The 16,300-nt window shown below is 41.8% G+C and overlaps 1 protein-coding gene across 5 annotated transcripts in view; it reads right to left on the bottom strand.

Annotated features, from left to right (window-relative positions):
• Nucleotides 1-16,300, bottom strand: part of LOC146856171 (uncharacterized) — a 128,367-nt gene that overhangs the window by 93,250 nt on the left and 18,817 nt on the right. For 4 of the 5 annotated variants that reach the window (XM_085654218.1, XM_085654221.1, XM_085654220.1 and 1 more), the window contains 2 exons: nucleotides 4,139-4,265; nucleotides 2,772-2,879 (listed from right to left, as the gene is read on the bottom strand). In XM_085654218.1, coding sequence (XP_085510344.1) covers nucleotides 2,772-2,879; nucleotides 4,139-4,265 — 235 coding nt within the window. The remainder of the gene's footprint in view (nucleotides 1-2,771; nucleotides 2,880-4,138; nucleotides 4,266-16,300) is intronic. The other variant, XM_085654219.1, reaches the window with a different exon arrangement.

Consider the following 16,300-nt stretch of genomic DNA (forward strand, 5'->3'; position numbering starts at 1 on the left):
CAGTGCATTGCGGGGGGCGTAAGTTATTGTTAGCTCAGGTAACTATAATTGCTGAATTTCAATGGTTTTGTACGAGTGTAATCTGAGCCCAACTATACCGTCCCTGTAACCTTTGTTTTTTTCTGTGAATGTCTACTTTTTTTAAATTCTATTCTCGGTCTATAACGTCCCTGTAACCTTTGGTTTCTTCAGTGAATTTCTAAGGCTTTTTAATTCTAATTCCGAACTGTAACCTTTGAGAGGGAGTGTGTGAATGAGTTCATGAGTGTCAGTGGGTGTGTGAGTGTCTGAGTGAGTGTCTGAGTGGGTCTGTGAGTAGGTGTGAGAGTGTCTGAGTGGGTTTACAAGTGCCTTCATGAGTGAGTATGTGTCACTACGAGTGGATGAATAAGTCTCGGAGTGGCTCTGTAAGTGCATGAGTTTCCCAGTGGGTCTGTGAGTGAGTGCATGAGTCCCAGAGTGGGTCTGTGAGTGGGTGCACAAGGCTCTGAGTGGGTTTGTGAATGGGTGTATGAGTGTGTGAGGGAGGTCTGCAAGCCGGTAAGTGGGTCTGTGAGTGTGAATGGCCAGGCTACATTTGAATGGGGAGGGGGCCACATAGACCCCCTTCCTGGGCCAAATTCCGCCTGGGGACCCTGTCTCCCAGCGACCTGGACACCTTTGAATGGGGAGGGGGTTGTGCAGCCTCCCTAGGGACCCCATCTCTGGCCATAATTCAATAGGGAAGTGGGGCCACGCAGCCCCCCCCAGCCAATATCGACCCCTGGAACCCCATCCCCCCAGAGCCAGTCATGTGTCTCTGGGTGCCCTGGTTATAGCCAGGGCACCCAGTGTGCACGATGGGGACCGCAGAGGGGAGCCTCAAGACCCTTGCAGTCCCAGCTAGCTCCCCGCCTCCTGTGGGAGCCGGCAGTGCTGCTGCATGGAGGGAGCTACTGGAAAGGCAGCTCCCTCTGTGCAGGAGCACTCGTTTCATCTTTGGCAGGGAAAGAGATTAAACCTCCGCTTCCAGTGGGCAGGAGCACTTTGACAGCTCCCGCCCTCTAGAACCGGAGTGTTTGTTTTTGCTTGGCTGGAGCTATTAGCTCCTGCCAAACAAAAGCAAACAGCTACGTCCGGGGGATGGACATCCAGGGACACTGCAGGAGCCTGGTCCTGGGGGGGTGGCTGTCCCCAGGGCCATGTAAGGCTCCAGGAGGGAGACCCCATGGCACCCCTCCTTTCTTGTGCACCAGCCGCCCCAGGGAGGTGGTGGTCCGCTCCCCCCCCCCCTTCATCCTATAATAAAAGAAAGCAACCACTTTTTTTTCTCCAATTAAGGCCCCGGGGCTCATTTGAGCCCATGGTGGTGGTGGTGGGGGGGGGGCGGGGGGGGGGAAGGGGGTCAGTACAGCCCCACTCCTATATGAATAAAAAGCCTAGGAGGTAGTGATCCCCAGGGCTCAAAAAGCCTCAGGTGGGGGGGGCCAATTTGCGCCTCTCTTTTTTTTCTTCAAAAATAACCCAGGACCTGCCCACTTGGGCGCTCTTTTCAAAACAAGTGCGAGAGCCTGCACTTTTTTTGGGGTCGTAAATTTATTTTCAGAAAATGCTTTTTTGTCCTGCCAGAGTCTCTCTGGGACCCCAAGACCTAGACTTGGGGTCAGGGTATTCCTACCCTGCCCTCTTTTCCCCATTTTGTTTCGGGACTCGGCTCAAGCAGAGTCCCAAGATGGCTGCCAACACTTCCTGGTTGAAATGTTAGCAGCCAATCAGAGCTCTTCAGATCTATGCACAACTTCGTTATTATTTGCTAATTAGTCCCAATTGCAGATTTCTCACAAACTAGGGAATGGATTTACACCAAATAACTGAAAGCCTGATCTGCATAACCATATCTAACTTTCTGCCAAATTCGGTGTAATTCCATCCAGCGGTTTGGGCTGTAATCATGTCTATAGCTTCAATGGAAATTAACATGGGAAAGGCATCTTTTTAACCCCCCCCCCCCCCCAACCTTTCTCTGCCCCTGCTTGCTAAATCACCCCGAAACATTCCATGGGCAACTAGAATCACCTGCGCACTTTGAGGAAAATTGTGCGAAGATTCATCAAAAGGCACCAAAGATGTAGGCAAGTCAAAAACACACTTTTCCTATGGAAACATGATCCTAAATATAGCTACCTACTGGCGACCGCCAATAGGTTATTAAATACATACCCTGTGTCATGTTCATTTGTTTAGGAAATAGGAAGTTGAATGCGGTAACAATTTGGAAACTTACTTTCCTTGCATTTTCCCTCACTTCAAAGTCTGTTATGATAACATGAAGAAATAAATCAGTTTCAGTGACACCGATAGTAAGAAGCACAGGACACAAGTAGAGAAACAACAAACGTTTTAGGTCTCAATTTATCACGTTACCTGAACATAGTAGTGTTTCACCTGGCTGCACTTGCTCTTTAACTGCCTGGGTGATATCGAAAATATCTGTTAGAGCTGGACTGCTACACTATTGGGATTTAATAGATTGGTGATACAATGATCTAAAATGGTCCTTGTACATTAATGTTCTAAATGTTATTGAAACACACTGGTGAGCTGTTCTGGGTGAATGTCCATGGGCAGTTAAGTACATTCACAGTACATATAAAACAGCAAACACCATAGACCAAATTGTATCTTGGCACTGGCAGTGACACTCAATGTGTGGATGTCTGGAAACCAAGAGCAAACCCAAAAACCTACTACAGTCTTATCATCACAGCAGTACTTCTCCAGACATCACTTACTTGGTGACACAGTCCTATGTCTTCTCCCAGCAATCTCATGGTTCCCAGGACTTCGGTCTTTCTTATCTTCAGCCCTCAATGAAAAGACAGAGGCAGCAATAAGGGGACCTGTTGTCAGAGGCAAACAAACTAAATTAATCTGTGAGAGCTTGGGGCGCGTCCAGCTTACCCAGAAAAACTCCATCAAAAACAATTTATTGGACGATTATCAGAAACACTTGAGCATTGACCAAACACCCTTGTTAGCAATGGGCAGAGGGTTAAACCTGTGGCCTCTCTGTTTCTCTCCTAACTCGTCTGCCACAACCCATCTGCCTAAGAACTCATTCTGACCACCAAGTTACAGTACTACAGCACAGTCGTTATGGACTCTGTCTCAACCTACACCTAAACTAGCCCAACCCACTAAGAGCAGATCCTCACTCAACAGCTCTGACAAAGGGTGAGAACAGGAATATGGCCTCACCCGACCTATAAGTCTATGATGTCAGTCCTACTACGGGGAGCAGGCCACGTAATCTCCTCTCAATACTACATCTGAAGGTTATGCTCAGCATTATTGACACACTAAGGCAGTACCTCCAGATTTAGCTCTAAACTCAAAGAATGCAAATACAAAGTAACACGAAGACAGTGAAATAAACACTGTCTTCGTGTTACTTTGTATTTTTGAAAGCAATCATTTAACAACCTGCTGCTTTGTGATTTGTACTTATGCTGAATTCCTGATTTGTTGGTGGCACTTTGAAATGGTCAGATTAAAGCACCAATAAGGAAGACAAATGCACCACATTGAAGGCCAGCGCATCACACTGTGTGGAAAAAACCGTGAGCCCCTTTTCAGTCATCACATAGCCTATTACATATCCAGTCACAGCCACCCTGTCTGAAGTAATGATTACTCCAAGTGACAGACTACATCACTATTCAAACATGAAGCTTCAGAGGAGCAATTATGAAGTGGGTGCGTCTAAAAGGCATTATTCAACTTTTGCTCCTGATATTTAATTTTTATGTAGCCAACAACTGAGAGAGATAATCTAATCCCCAGAACTCCACCATCCTGGGAGTGTCCAGCCTGTGCACACCGCAGTTTACTGTAACTAATGGGAGTGCTAGAACCATGGGCTTGATGAAGAAAGTAATTTTCAGTTAAGGGTTTTTATTCAGCAACAGTTCGATATTTGCACACCCTTCCCGACAGATGGCTGGAAGAAAGAAACGGGAGTTGTGGAATACACATAATGGGATTTTAGAATTACTGATGATAGAGCAAATTACTAGTCTAAAACAAGCTTGGAACAGAACTGCATGGACAATTTTAAGAATGTTTTATCTATAGATTAAAAGAGAAGACGCATCTTTACCAAGAGACATCAAGACTTGTTGAATGTCCTTCATCACGTTCCTGTAAAGCTCCTTCTGCCACTCGAGTAAAAGCTTCCACTCCTCTTCAGAGAAATAGGCAGCGACATCCTGAAATGTAACCGGTGCCTAAAAGAACATATTCACATTTTTACAAGCAAAACAGGATGTCCTCTTTCACCTGTTCTCACCTTCAAACTTCTTTGGTATATTACGCAGAAACAAAACATCAAGGCTATACACTGGAACACCAACCTACTCCCACCAGAATATGGACCCTCTGTAGCCACCATTGCCACGTACAACCTTGGCCAAGAGGCAATGTGCAAAACACACACGTTTCTTGCTGAATTATCTCTCAGTGATAGCTTTGTACAGGTGCAAGTTAATTCAAGGAGCATCACAAGCACAAGACTGGAGAGATCCTTGTACATATGGTAGTGGAAGCAGAAATAAAGACGGCAAAGGAAGGTAATGATCTAAGGATAGCCAGCCGGTGGGGGTTGACTGACTGGAGGGTGGTCTTTAGTATGTATTCTTAGAATGTCAATTCACCAAAGTATGATATGAGAATCTTGATTTTATTAAAGACACAGAGGCTGGATTATTCAACGATCCTTTAATGACACCTCACAGTAATTTTAAAGTACACCAAACTTGATAACTATTACAACATAATTTCTAGAATCAGAATGTTGACCGTCATTAACATCGCTCACTTAAAGCATTCTTTCTCTCTGAAAGCTTTGCAACACCTCATTGAGTTCACTCGCTTTTTTACATGTGCCTGTATATCACCATCTCCTCTTAAGCAGAGCAGTTATTCTGAAAAAATAGAATATTTAAACAAACTGGCCACATGCATCAATTCTCCACTTTCTCCATCATCATTATCATAACAATTTCTAAACAAAGTTTCTCGTTTTCCCAAGTTTTTCCCACCCACACACACCATTTTGATTGATCTTCATTACAGGGATAAATCGAGACTCATTCAAAGTGCTTATTCTAGACTGAATGAAATAAGACATAACAGGGTTGCAAAATTCCAACTTATGTGCTTGATGTACTCTTATTACCTGGCAATGACCTGACCAACAACATTTTATTTTCCACATCCAGGGGTAGCTAAATCTCACTTTCAGTGGTCTCCAAATACTTATCCCCTTCATGCTCTGCACACTAACACCTCATGACCAATAGTTCTTCTTCCTTTCCAGAATATGGAGCAAAAGCTTCCGATCTATAACAACTTATCCTGCAACAACTCAATTAAAATACTTGACAAAGTCACTGTAGTAGTATACATGGGATGCACACCCTCTCCCATACACCAGTGCACCCACATGTTCCACACTACTCTAGATCTCTTCCTTGTGCCTGGTGCTCATGAATCTCGGAGTAATCCTGAAGTCTTCACCAACTGATTCCGAAACATTCTAGATCATGCGATATCTTAAAAACAAAAAGATTCAAGGTCATGCTTAGTACCATTATGTTCCTTTGCCTTGATCCTATTGAAAGTCCCCTCATTGCAGAAATCAGGTAGGGTTCCTCTACTGTTAGTTCTAACACTCTCGAATTCAAGTCATTGCCACCCAAAACAGTCACTAGCGCAATGTAGCACCTCCAATCTCCTCACCACTGACAGAACCTGCTGCCTTATCATGAATAGTGCAAAAGCATGACCTTTTATTCTCTTCCTACAATGCTGAAATGCAGCTATTACTAGTGCTGCTGGATCTAGAATCCAACTGACATACTTTTGAAGTTTAGCTGTTAACTTTGGCGTAAACAAATTTAGGTGAACCATCTTCCTCTGAAAGAAGCCAGATTTAACCTTATATCACTATAATCTCTGGGATACATTAAATTCCAGTCTACCATCTGATTCTCCTGCTATGGCAAATATTCCACTCTTAACTCTATCATGTGCTCCATACTAAAATGCCTTAACTCCTTTGACAATATAGGCAAGTGCCTTGCTCTTATTCCTCCTAAATAATTTAAATAATGAACTGTGGACACATGCTCCATCCTCAAAATCATGAAGCACATCATAATTTGAGACTGAATCGCCTTAATGTCAGTTATCCTGCTCTCATTTCCAAACTGTGTAATATATATCAAGCAAAGGCTCCATTTTACCAGGGGCCCCTGACCCTGCAGGGCGGGCTCTGCTGTCAGGAATGGAGATCCTGGAGAAATTCGCAACTGCAACAGAAGGTGCAGAGCCACAACACCGACTTTCTTCCAAAGAGACTTTATTAGTCTGTGCAGCATAATCAACTCAGTGTCCTTACGCGTTTCGGCGGGATATCGCTTTGATCACTGGTGAGTATGATATATGCCCAGGGGTCACATGGCCCGTGATAACTACGGGCCCCAGAATGCACCAACACAGTTCTTTCCCATCACGGCACGGACATAATTCCTTTTAGCTTTTAATAGCATTTTATTTTCAATGTCACGTGCAAAATCATAAGCAGAAGAGTGTCCAAATTAAAGACGCATAATGTTCTGTTAATTTTGCAAAGTGCATAGGCTCACATTGTCATGATAAATGTTTGGAATGCGGGTTACCAGAGAGAGGAATGGCACCTCCCTCATCTCCCTTTCACACTCCCAGTGCCAAACAAATGCCCATGGAAATCCGGTGGCTGGAACGTGGGATTTGAGACTGAATCTCCTTAATATCAGTAATCCTGCTCTCATTTCCAAGATATATATATATTTGGTTCGGAAAATCCAGGCAGAGGTGATTTACGAGCAGCGTTTGTTTTCAGCATCAAACAACTTACTGCAACAAAGCAACCTCTGCGGTGAGTGAACCATAATTATTGTCACGGTGGGGAGGTTGTTTGGCACAAGACGTTAGAAGCCTGGAGGCGAGTTTCTGCTCAGGTTAAACAGCGTTTGATAATTTTTAAGCAATTCGAGTGTTTCACTATGTCAGAGGAAATTCTTCGTGGGAGAGAAGCGGCGGCGGCTGCACTCTAGTCTGCCTAAAATTACGACTAATTCCAGCAACAAGAACATTGCTGAACAAAGTGGAAGTGACATTTCTGATGAAAATCAAATTAAAGCGGTGTTAAAAAGATTGGAAAAATGCATGTATCAGGAAATGTCGAAGTGGTGGGAACATAAGTCTTTAACAATGTATTTGGAAGAAAACCGTGTGCCTCGGGGGCTTCGAATACTGTTGGCGCCGAGTTATGAGAAACCAAATCCAAATATGCTTAAGGAATGGGGCCATGCTAATTTGGAATCTTCGGCTAAATTACTGCAAATATTGGTTAAATACGCTATTATCGACAGGGAAGCACGGATGGGAGAGATTCAAGAAATCAATGACCTGTTGGCAAAATTTGAGCCTAATGCCTTAATTACTGAAACGCGCAAATCAATCAATGAAAGGCTCGTTAAACAGGAAGACAAGATCAAGGCGCGAAAGGTGTATAAATTCGCCCGTGACAAGGAGGACTATGCCCAGGGCCGTATTTATACCTTTGCTAAAAAATTCGATAATGTGAAAAGATCCAAATTTGCACAACAGTCACAACAGACAAAATCTATAAGGCCCATAGATCGTGCAACAACGTTGAGTTCTGCAACACCTAACGAAGTAACCAATACAAACCAGGAATCAAGTGATGTTGAATCATTAACAAGTGGGCCTTCGTCGGACGAGGAAGGCTGCAGCACATGGGACCCCAATGCCATTGTTCTAGATTTAGGAGAAGAGGTGGATTTTTTAGTGTCGGACAGGCTCCAAACACTTCGACCACGAACCAAACCACCACAAAAGGCTCAACAGCAAAAAGAACAAGATTTAACAAAAGGAGGAGTGAACGTCGGAAAAAGCATAAAATCGCCCAAAAAACAAAAAAAGCAATATTGGCGAAGAAAGTATTAACAAACAATGAAATCATAAATGTATCCACAGTCACCCTCACTGAAGCCGAGAAACAACTTTTAAGTCTTGGATTAACATACTGTCCGGTTTCAGACTTCAACTATACAAAAACGAGAGTTGATATTTATCTTTACATCAGAAAACTGAAATTAAAAAAGTTCTTTTGTGTCAAGGAGGGCCATAATGAGAATGAAAAGGATTCAACCATTGACACTGCTGTTGCAATGAACCCCTTAAATTTACACGCGAGAGACACTAAAACCTTTTTGACAATACATCAACTGGCTACTAATGATACGATTAATCTTGATATGGCTTCCACTCAGGAGGAGCTTAGAATGGCCTCGGTTGAACAATTGGGAGCCAACCTGAGCCCATTCAAACCTAAATCAAAATTTATCCCCACAATGCCTAGGGATTCTATTGATGTTTTTCAAGATGTAATTGTAGATGATCTCAAAAAGCTATACCATAGGATTAAGCATAAAAAAAGATACAAAAGCCAACATGAAAAGGACTATGCATTGTTAACCAAAAAATTGAGTGATGATCACAGGATTATTGTGGCCACTGCGGACAAAGGAGGTAACGTGGTTATCTGGCCACAGGAAGCCTACATCAGGGAAGCAATGAACCAATTTAATAATCCATCATGCTATTCCAAGAGCACCATTAAGGATTTTAATGAAGCTAGAGAAGTACTAAAAAAACTTCTGTTGAAATGGAAAAGAGAAGGCATGATTTCCAAACAGGAATTTGAGTTTCTACATGTTGAGCATCCTTTATTACCAAAATTATATCTTTTACCCAAGGTCCACAAACAAGTTGTTCCAGTACCTGGGAGGCCTATTATTTCTGCCATTGCAGGAGTAGCGGAACATGTGACTGAATATATCGATTACTTCCTGCAGGATTTGGTGAAAGGCCTTCCCACTTACATCAGAGACACTGGGGACGTCATTGGTAAAATCCAAAATGCTGGTTGGAGCGATGATATGCTATTTATCACCTTAGATATCGAGTCGCTTTATACAAGTATTGACCATGCATCTGGGCTTAAAGCTTTGGAATTTTTCCTAGGCAAGAGGCCTATCAATTGTTACAACCATAACAAATTATTGATGGAACTTACCAGTTGGTGTCTCAATAACAACTTTTTCCTATTTGTCAATGACATTTACATTCAGAAGCGTGGTATGGCGATGGGGGCATGCTTCTCTCCCAGCTATGCATGTTTACATGTAGGCTGGTGGGAGGAGCATGTCCTCAGACTAACACATCATGATGTATACAATGAGCATGTGGTACTTTGGATGCGATTTATTGATGATGTTTTTATCTTATGGCGTGGTGATATTGCCAGTGCGACTAATTTTGTTACTTCCCTTAACATTAATCAGCAAAATCTTAGATTCACCTCTTCCATCAGTGAGTGTGAAGCTGAATTTTTAGATGTTAAAGTGTTTGTACATCAGAATCATTTGGCCACTAAACTTTATCGAAAAAGCACTGCTGGAAATAATACTCTTCATGCCAGCAGTGCGCATCCTAGACATGTTATCGATAATATTCCGTTTGGAGAATTATTGATGCTCAAACGGATTTGCAGTGAAGCCGATCTTAAAATCTGTACAACCGAAGCTCTGGAAAGGTTTAGACAAAGGGGCTACAGGGAATCAATCTTGAGGGATGCAGTTCTTAAAACAGAAGCCAGAACTCGTGAATCACTATTTTTATCAACATCTAATATTTCTGTTGATAGTGATTCTGCAAATAACAGCCAGACCCCCAGGCTTATTATAGCCTACAGTAAACAGGCGAGACAAATCAGGTCCATTATTCAAGAACGATGGCCGATATTAAAAACTGATTTGGTCTTAAAACCAAGATTATCGGATGGGCCAATAATTACATACCGGAGGGGACCCTCTTCAAGGACCCATGCTTGCCATGATTTTCCTGAGCTTAGAAAACAAGAAGAGTGGTTGAAATCCCGGCCCGGGTTCAAGCGCTGCTCCACATGTAGAGCGTGCAAATTTGGTAAAAACACCAGCCAATACTGCACACCATTTAGCCCAGATCCATTTGACATACGTGGATCTTTTACTTGTAAAACTGAATTCGCTATCTATGTACTAACTTGTACTTGTGATCTCAGATATGTCGGGAGCACCCGGCAACCAGTACACGTTAGAATTCTTCAGCATTTACGTGCCATTGTAAATAATGATGTATCGTATCCGGTGGCGAGGCATTTTAAGGTTTGTCACAACAACAATCTACAATGCCTCAATTATTTTGTAATTGCCTCGGTTCCAAAAATCAAGAGAGGTGGTGACCGTGATAAAATGCTTAGGAGATTAGAATCGGAATTTATTTTAAAACTAGACAGCAGACTCCCGAATGGGCTTAATACAACGGAGGATTTACATGTGTTTCTTTAACATCATATTATGTATTATGTATGGTTAGATTTCTTTAGAGTGTATTGCCCTGCCTGCTTCCACGTAAATATATTATGAATTTCCACTTTTGTTCCCATTTTTTCTCTATATTCACATTTTATTTTTCCCTGTGTGTTTAATTACATGATTCAGGGATATATAAATGTGTTTTTTTCACTTCACTTATTTGACATAGACTCTGTGATATATCTGTTCAGACCATAAAATTAATAACAGTGAGTTCACTCACAATGTTTTATAACATTTTAGAATTTAAACATTCAGGCGTTTCAACAAAACAATATTATTACTTAAACATGCTAATAGCATTATATGCTTTTAGGCGCATCTCATTTTGACCTCCATGGTTTGGTATCTATATCTAAAAAAATTGAATTATTGACAAAATTGCATTATTTGCACAATTTTTTGTGTTTACATCTTTGCGTAATTTGCACATTGTAAAGTAAAGTTTTTTGTATTAGTTTTTATAAATCAGTGATATAATGAATTTTAATCTATAATATTTGCGTTATTTGCACAGTCAATCAAGATTGGATACTATTGAAACACTGACTATGGATTATATGTATTTTATGCCAAATAATTATGCATATTTACATATGTTTTGCGCAATTGTTTTGTTAGAATTTATACAAATTGAATATTTGACTTGCGCTTGATGGCTTTGGATTTTAACCTGTTATTTATTTATAAAGTATATACAACGTGGTCTAATATGAAATTGTTTGGAAAACAGACTATCTAACTTTGAGTAATGTGTCTTCACTTTCTAAATGTCACATGGTGTAAAAAAATGGTGAAAAAAAATGCAGCCAATTGAAAGCCTCAATGTATAAAATGGGCTCATTTTATTTAACTGATTGTCTGTGAGCAAGGGCGGATGCCCGAAACGCGTCAGATTTGTGAAGACTCGGCTTTGAAATAAATTAACAACAATTGTGCCTTACTTTGCATCTGCGTGGTTTCTATTTTCCGTTGACACAGATTTTTTCGAGTGTGGGATATATATATATATATATATATATATATATATATATATATATATATATATATATATATATATATATATATATATATATATATTCACTGAAAAAACCATAGGTTTCACACATGTTATAGTTAGCGGAAATTTTACTGATAAAAAACCAATGAAATTCCCCCGTTATAGTTAGTGCAGGCAACTATAACTCACGCGACCGCAATCTTCTGCTGATGCTAATACTGTATTTAGACACTTATTTGCCCATGTCTTCTTCCATACATTTTTAGCTATACATATATTACAAATATTTTTTTTTCATAAAGACACATATGTCATCAGCAGAAGATTGCGGTCGCGTGAGTTATAGTTGCCTGCACTAACTATAACGGGGGAATTTCATTGGTTTTTTATCAGTAAAATTTCCGCTAACTATAATATGTGTGAAACCTATGGTTTTTTCAGTGAATTTGCAAGGTTTTTTAAATGCTAATTCCTAACTATAACGTGTGTGAAACCTATGGTTTTTTCAGTGAATTTGTACGTTTTTTTAAATGCTAAGTTACTTTACGCCATTCGTGGCGTGCGCGCCCACTTAACGCAGTTCGTTCCGTGCGCGCACGGTGCACTTCGCGCACCGTGCGCGCACCGCGTGCCCACGTTACGCTAGATGGGCCATGTACGCAAGATGCGCTTCGCGCACCGTGCGCACATGGAGGACATATGATGCACTTCGTTTTGAAAGGTAATATTTAAATTTTTCGTATATTTTATAAGCCATGCACAAATGGTGCCCTTCGGGCACCATTTGCACACGGGGTGGAGAGAGTGTATGGATAATTTTTTTTTTTATTATTTTTTTTTTAAATATTTTAGTTTATCTCAGGTTTACTAAGCCATGCACAATTGGTGCCCTTCGGGCACCAATTGCACACGGGGTGGAGAGAGTGTGGATAATTGTTTTTTTTTTTTAATTTTTTACCGTACGCGTACGGTAAGCGTAATCGGCGAAATTTCCTGAAAAAATTAAAATTCCGTTTTTGGCCTTGGGGGATCTTTGGGGACTCCCTCAACATGGCTATGTGTGTGGGAGCTGTCTAAACAGCCCCTTTACATGTTTTTGGGCTTTATATTTTAAAAATCCCTCTCAGTGCGAGAGAGAAAATGGCGGCTGCCGCTTTCTGGTTTCGGCCGATTCGAATGTTTACTTAGATCTAAGAGCCAATCAGAATCGCGCTCGCGCACGCCACTGTACGGTAAGCGTACCGTAAGCGCACCGTAAGCTGGCTCAGATATATATATTGATTTAAAGGCTATTTTCTCAGAATCTACTGAACAGATTTACACCAAACCTACAAAAGGCACTTCCTTGACCTGAGGACTACCTCTCTGCCAAATTTCTAGTAATTCTGTTCAGCCGTTCGGGCTGTAGCCCTGTCTAAAGGTCCTATGGAAAAATGCATGGGAAAAACGCGTTTTGGGACCCCCCTTTTATCTCAGCCCCCGCTTGACGAATCCCCCCCGAGACTTTTAGGGTAGGAGCGGAGCGTAGCGCCCCACCTATTTTGAAAAATTCGCGAGGATTCGTCGACCGGCGCCAAAGTTATTCAAAATAGAATGTTGCGGATTTCCTATGGAAACGTGGTCCTAACTATAACTACCTACTGGCGACCGCCAGTAGGTAATATATATATACACACATACATACATATATACTTTGCCTCTTCCTGCCCCAATGGGCCCCGTTCAAAACAAACTTCAATCTAATTGTACTATAAATTCTGTTTTCACTTCAGATGTCACTCTGCCGCTCAATTCCTCAAGCTTGTCGAATCACCATTGAAGCTATTCTCTCACCTTCAGTGTAATTCTTGTTTTTTCTCCTTGGTTTTAGCCCAAGATTATTTTTGTCCCACAGGTCAGCCATGTTTCAACATTATCATTTATAATGTTAAGAATGCTTGGGAAAATCCCTACCCTTCTTCCTATATCGGACTGAAAAACGACTACAAAAGCCCATATTACTTCTAGACTAAACTGCAGGAACTCCCTTCACTTGGGCTTTCCAAAATATCTGAATCGTCACTTGCAATCAGTGTTCCCCTTGAAAGCTGCGCGCGCGCGCACCTCTGTGCCACCAAGCGCGCAGTGTCCGGTGTGAAGCGCGCACATCCTGGCTGACCATTTGCGCCGCACGCTTTTAAATCGCGAGCGGCGCGAAAAACGGTAATTTGCTGATTGCGGGAAGCCTATGCCCGCAGGGGCTCCTGCACTTGCCACATTTCTGTATTAATGGAGCGCTGCGGAGGGCTCTTTGTGGGCCTTTGTAAAAATATTTGTTAATTGCAACACCGTCATGCGCTGCAATTAACAAATATTTTCACAATGGCCCACAATCAGCCCCCAGCCGCGCATCTATTAAGAGAAGAAATGCAACAAGTTCAAAAGCACGACGTGTGCTTTACACGTCGGTCTTTTGGACTTGATGCATGTCTTGTCTTAATGAAACACGACTGCGGGCTGATTGTAGGCCATTGTGAAGGTCTCTTGCTTCCTGCCCAGACGAGACAAGGAAGGTGTCCGCTTCTGCACTGACGCTGGCAGCTGCGCCACCTCTTTCTTACTCTTATTCCCTCTCTGTCTGTCTAGCTCCTCCTCACTTACCAAAAACCGTGACTCAAGAAATGGTTCTCACCCTCTTTCTTCCTGTCGTTCATTTGTTCCAGTGGTCGAAGTGGAGGAAAAAAAGTAGGGGAACTGTGGGCGGGAATAACCAGAGGATGGGGTCAGTGGGCGGAGTTAGAGGTGTGGCCAGGATTGGCAAAACATCCCAATCTTTTGTATTTGTTTGGCATTTCACTGACCAGTTACAGATTATTATGTTATGTAATTCAACCAATGGATACACATGATTATTTAACGATTAATATGAGTTATTGACATTAAAATAAATTCACAAAGAGTGATTGTTTCTAATCATAGAATGTCCCAAATATGCTTAAAAATGGAAGCACAAGCCATTTGTTTCCGAGCCATGGAGTTTCTGTCATCAGCAATATACACAGAGACAATCGATTTGACGTGTGTAAATCACTGTATAGGAAATGTTACATAAGACAAAGGACTACAAGATGTAGGAGTCACATGACAACCATATTAGTAGGCAGTATAGTTTAATAGTGATTGATCTGGAGAAACACAAACTCAGAATTTAAAACTTAATACCATGATTGGGGGTTCACTTTAATAATCGTTATTGATTTCTATCCAAATGAACACTTTTTGCAACATTAGGATAATGAAATGCTTAGGGAATAAAACCATAAAGCTGTAGTTTATATCTTGCAGTCTGTATGCAGCTCTAAGATGAAAATTAATAGCTCACTGTTCTTTGTTAGGATTTTAACTTATAAACTTCAAGTAGCAAAAGAATCTTACTGTCAAAAGCAGTAACCCACTGACCTATTTACAATATGTGCACTTTGTGATGGGCATGGTACATGTTCTTAGCAGCAGGCACATTAACCCTCTGCGCTATCTATGCTGAGGAATTGCCTAGCACTTCCAAACCTCGTGATATTTGGGGCCCGCTAACTGCATACCTGTTGACTGTCACTGAGGTCTGATTGCTCATGTCATTAATGTACTGTAATCCTCCACTGCCACATTGTATACCTGATTGATTACTATTAAGTGTTTGTGTGTCTACGATTGTCATTTAAATCATTGTCAATATCTCCTGCCACCCCGAGTGTACGAACTGTTAATGTGTCATCAATTGCTACAGCATAACCGTCTGTAGGTGTTCTTTTTGAATCTGAAATTGAAAGAAATTCATAAAAACAATTTTTTTAAAACCTCTGCGCTATCTTTCCATGAGTCAAAACTTCCACTAGACAAAACTCCGAACTCGCTCTAGGAAGACTTTTATTCACCGGCGTTATCATGATATTTTTTATTATTGCCGAAAATTGCTGTAGGCCAGGAAGGAGGCAGTAAGCGCTTTTAAAACCACAATATACAACGCCCCCAATCAAAGTCAGCACCCGTTGCGGTCACACCGGTCGCACTGCCCTAGAGCCAGCTTTTCTCCGGGGATCCTGTGACCTCAGTGACAGAGTCACTGTTGCTCTAGGGTCCTAGGCCTGCCTGCAAGACTGGAGGTGAACTTCAGTATGGATTGTGGTGGGTAAACCTTCAAGGTGAACCCACACTTGCCACTGCTAGGATCCACCTGCTGGTGTTAAGACACCAGGGCTTTTCCGGATTTGCAGGGCCTTCTAAGGCCTAGCATGGAAATGTGCTCCCTCAGGAGAGTGGTCTGGGGGACTGCTCATGAAGGCTGAACCTGGTTCCCCAGTTCTAAATGTGGCAGCTCTGCCCCCAGTACTACATCCGCTCCCTCTCTGAACACCATAATGCCCCACTGAGAGAAATTCACACTGCCTTCAAATACAATCCAATTTGACCTGCTATAAACAACTGGATGCGACTCAATTCAAATTACGCACTAGGCAAGAGCAATTTACTCCCTAAAGGAAAAAGTAACAACATCCTGGAAAAAGCAAACACTCATAGGGAATGAAAGATTAAATAAAGCATGCGAAATGTAAGCAGGAACAACATGGTGAACTTAACGCTTTTACACTCACTATTCAGAAATCAGTGAGTGCTTCTGCCTGAAAACTAGAGGGCCCAGAAAGGACCCATTTCAATGTCCACTGCTTATATGCTCACAAAACGTAAGCTGTATGGTTCAAAAAGACCACATTTGTGAACACAAAGCCGCCGTACACATTTT

Source organism: Triturus cristatus, chromosome 4_1 (assembly GCF_964204655.1).
Source record: "Triturus cristatus chromosome 4_1, aTriCri1.1, whole genome shotgun sequence".
NCBI lineage: Eukaryota > Metazoa > Chordata > Amphibia > Caudata > Salamandridae > Triturus > Triturus cristatus.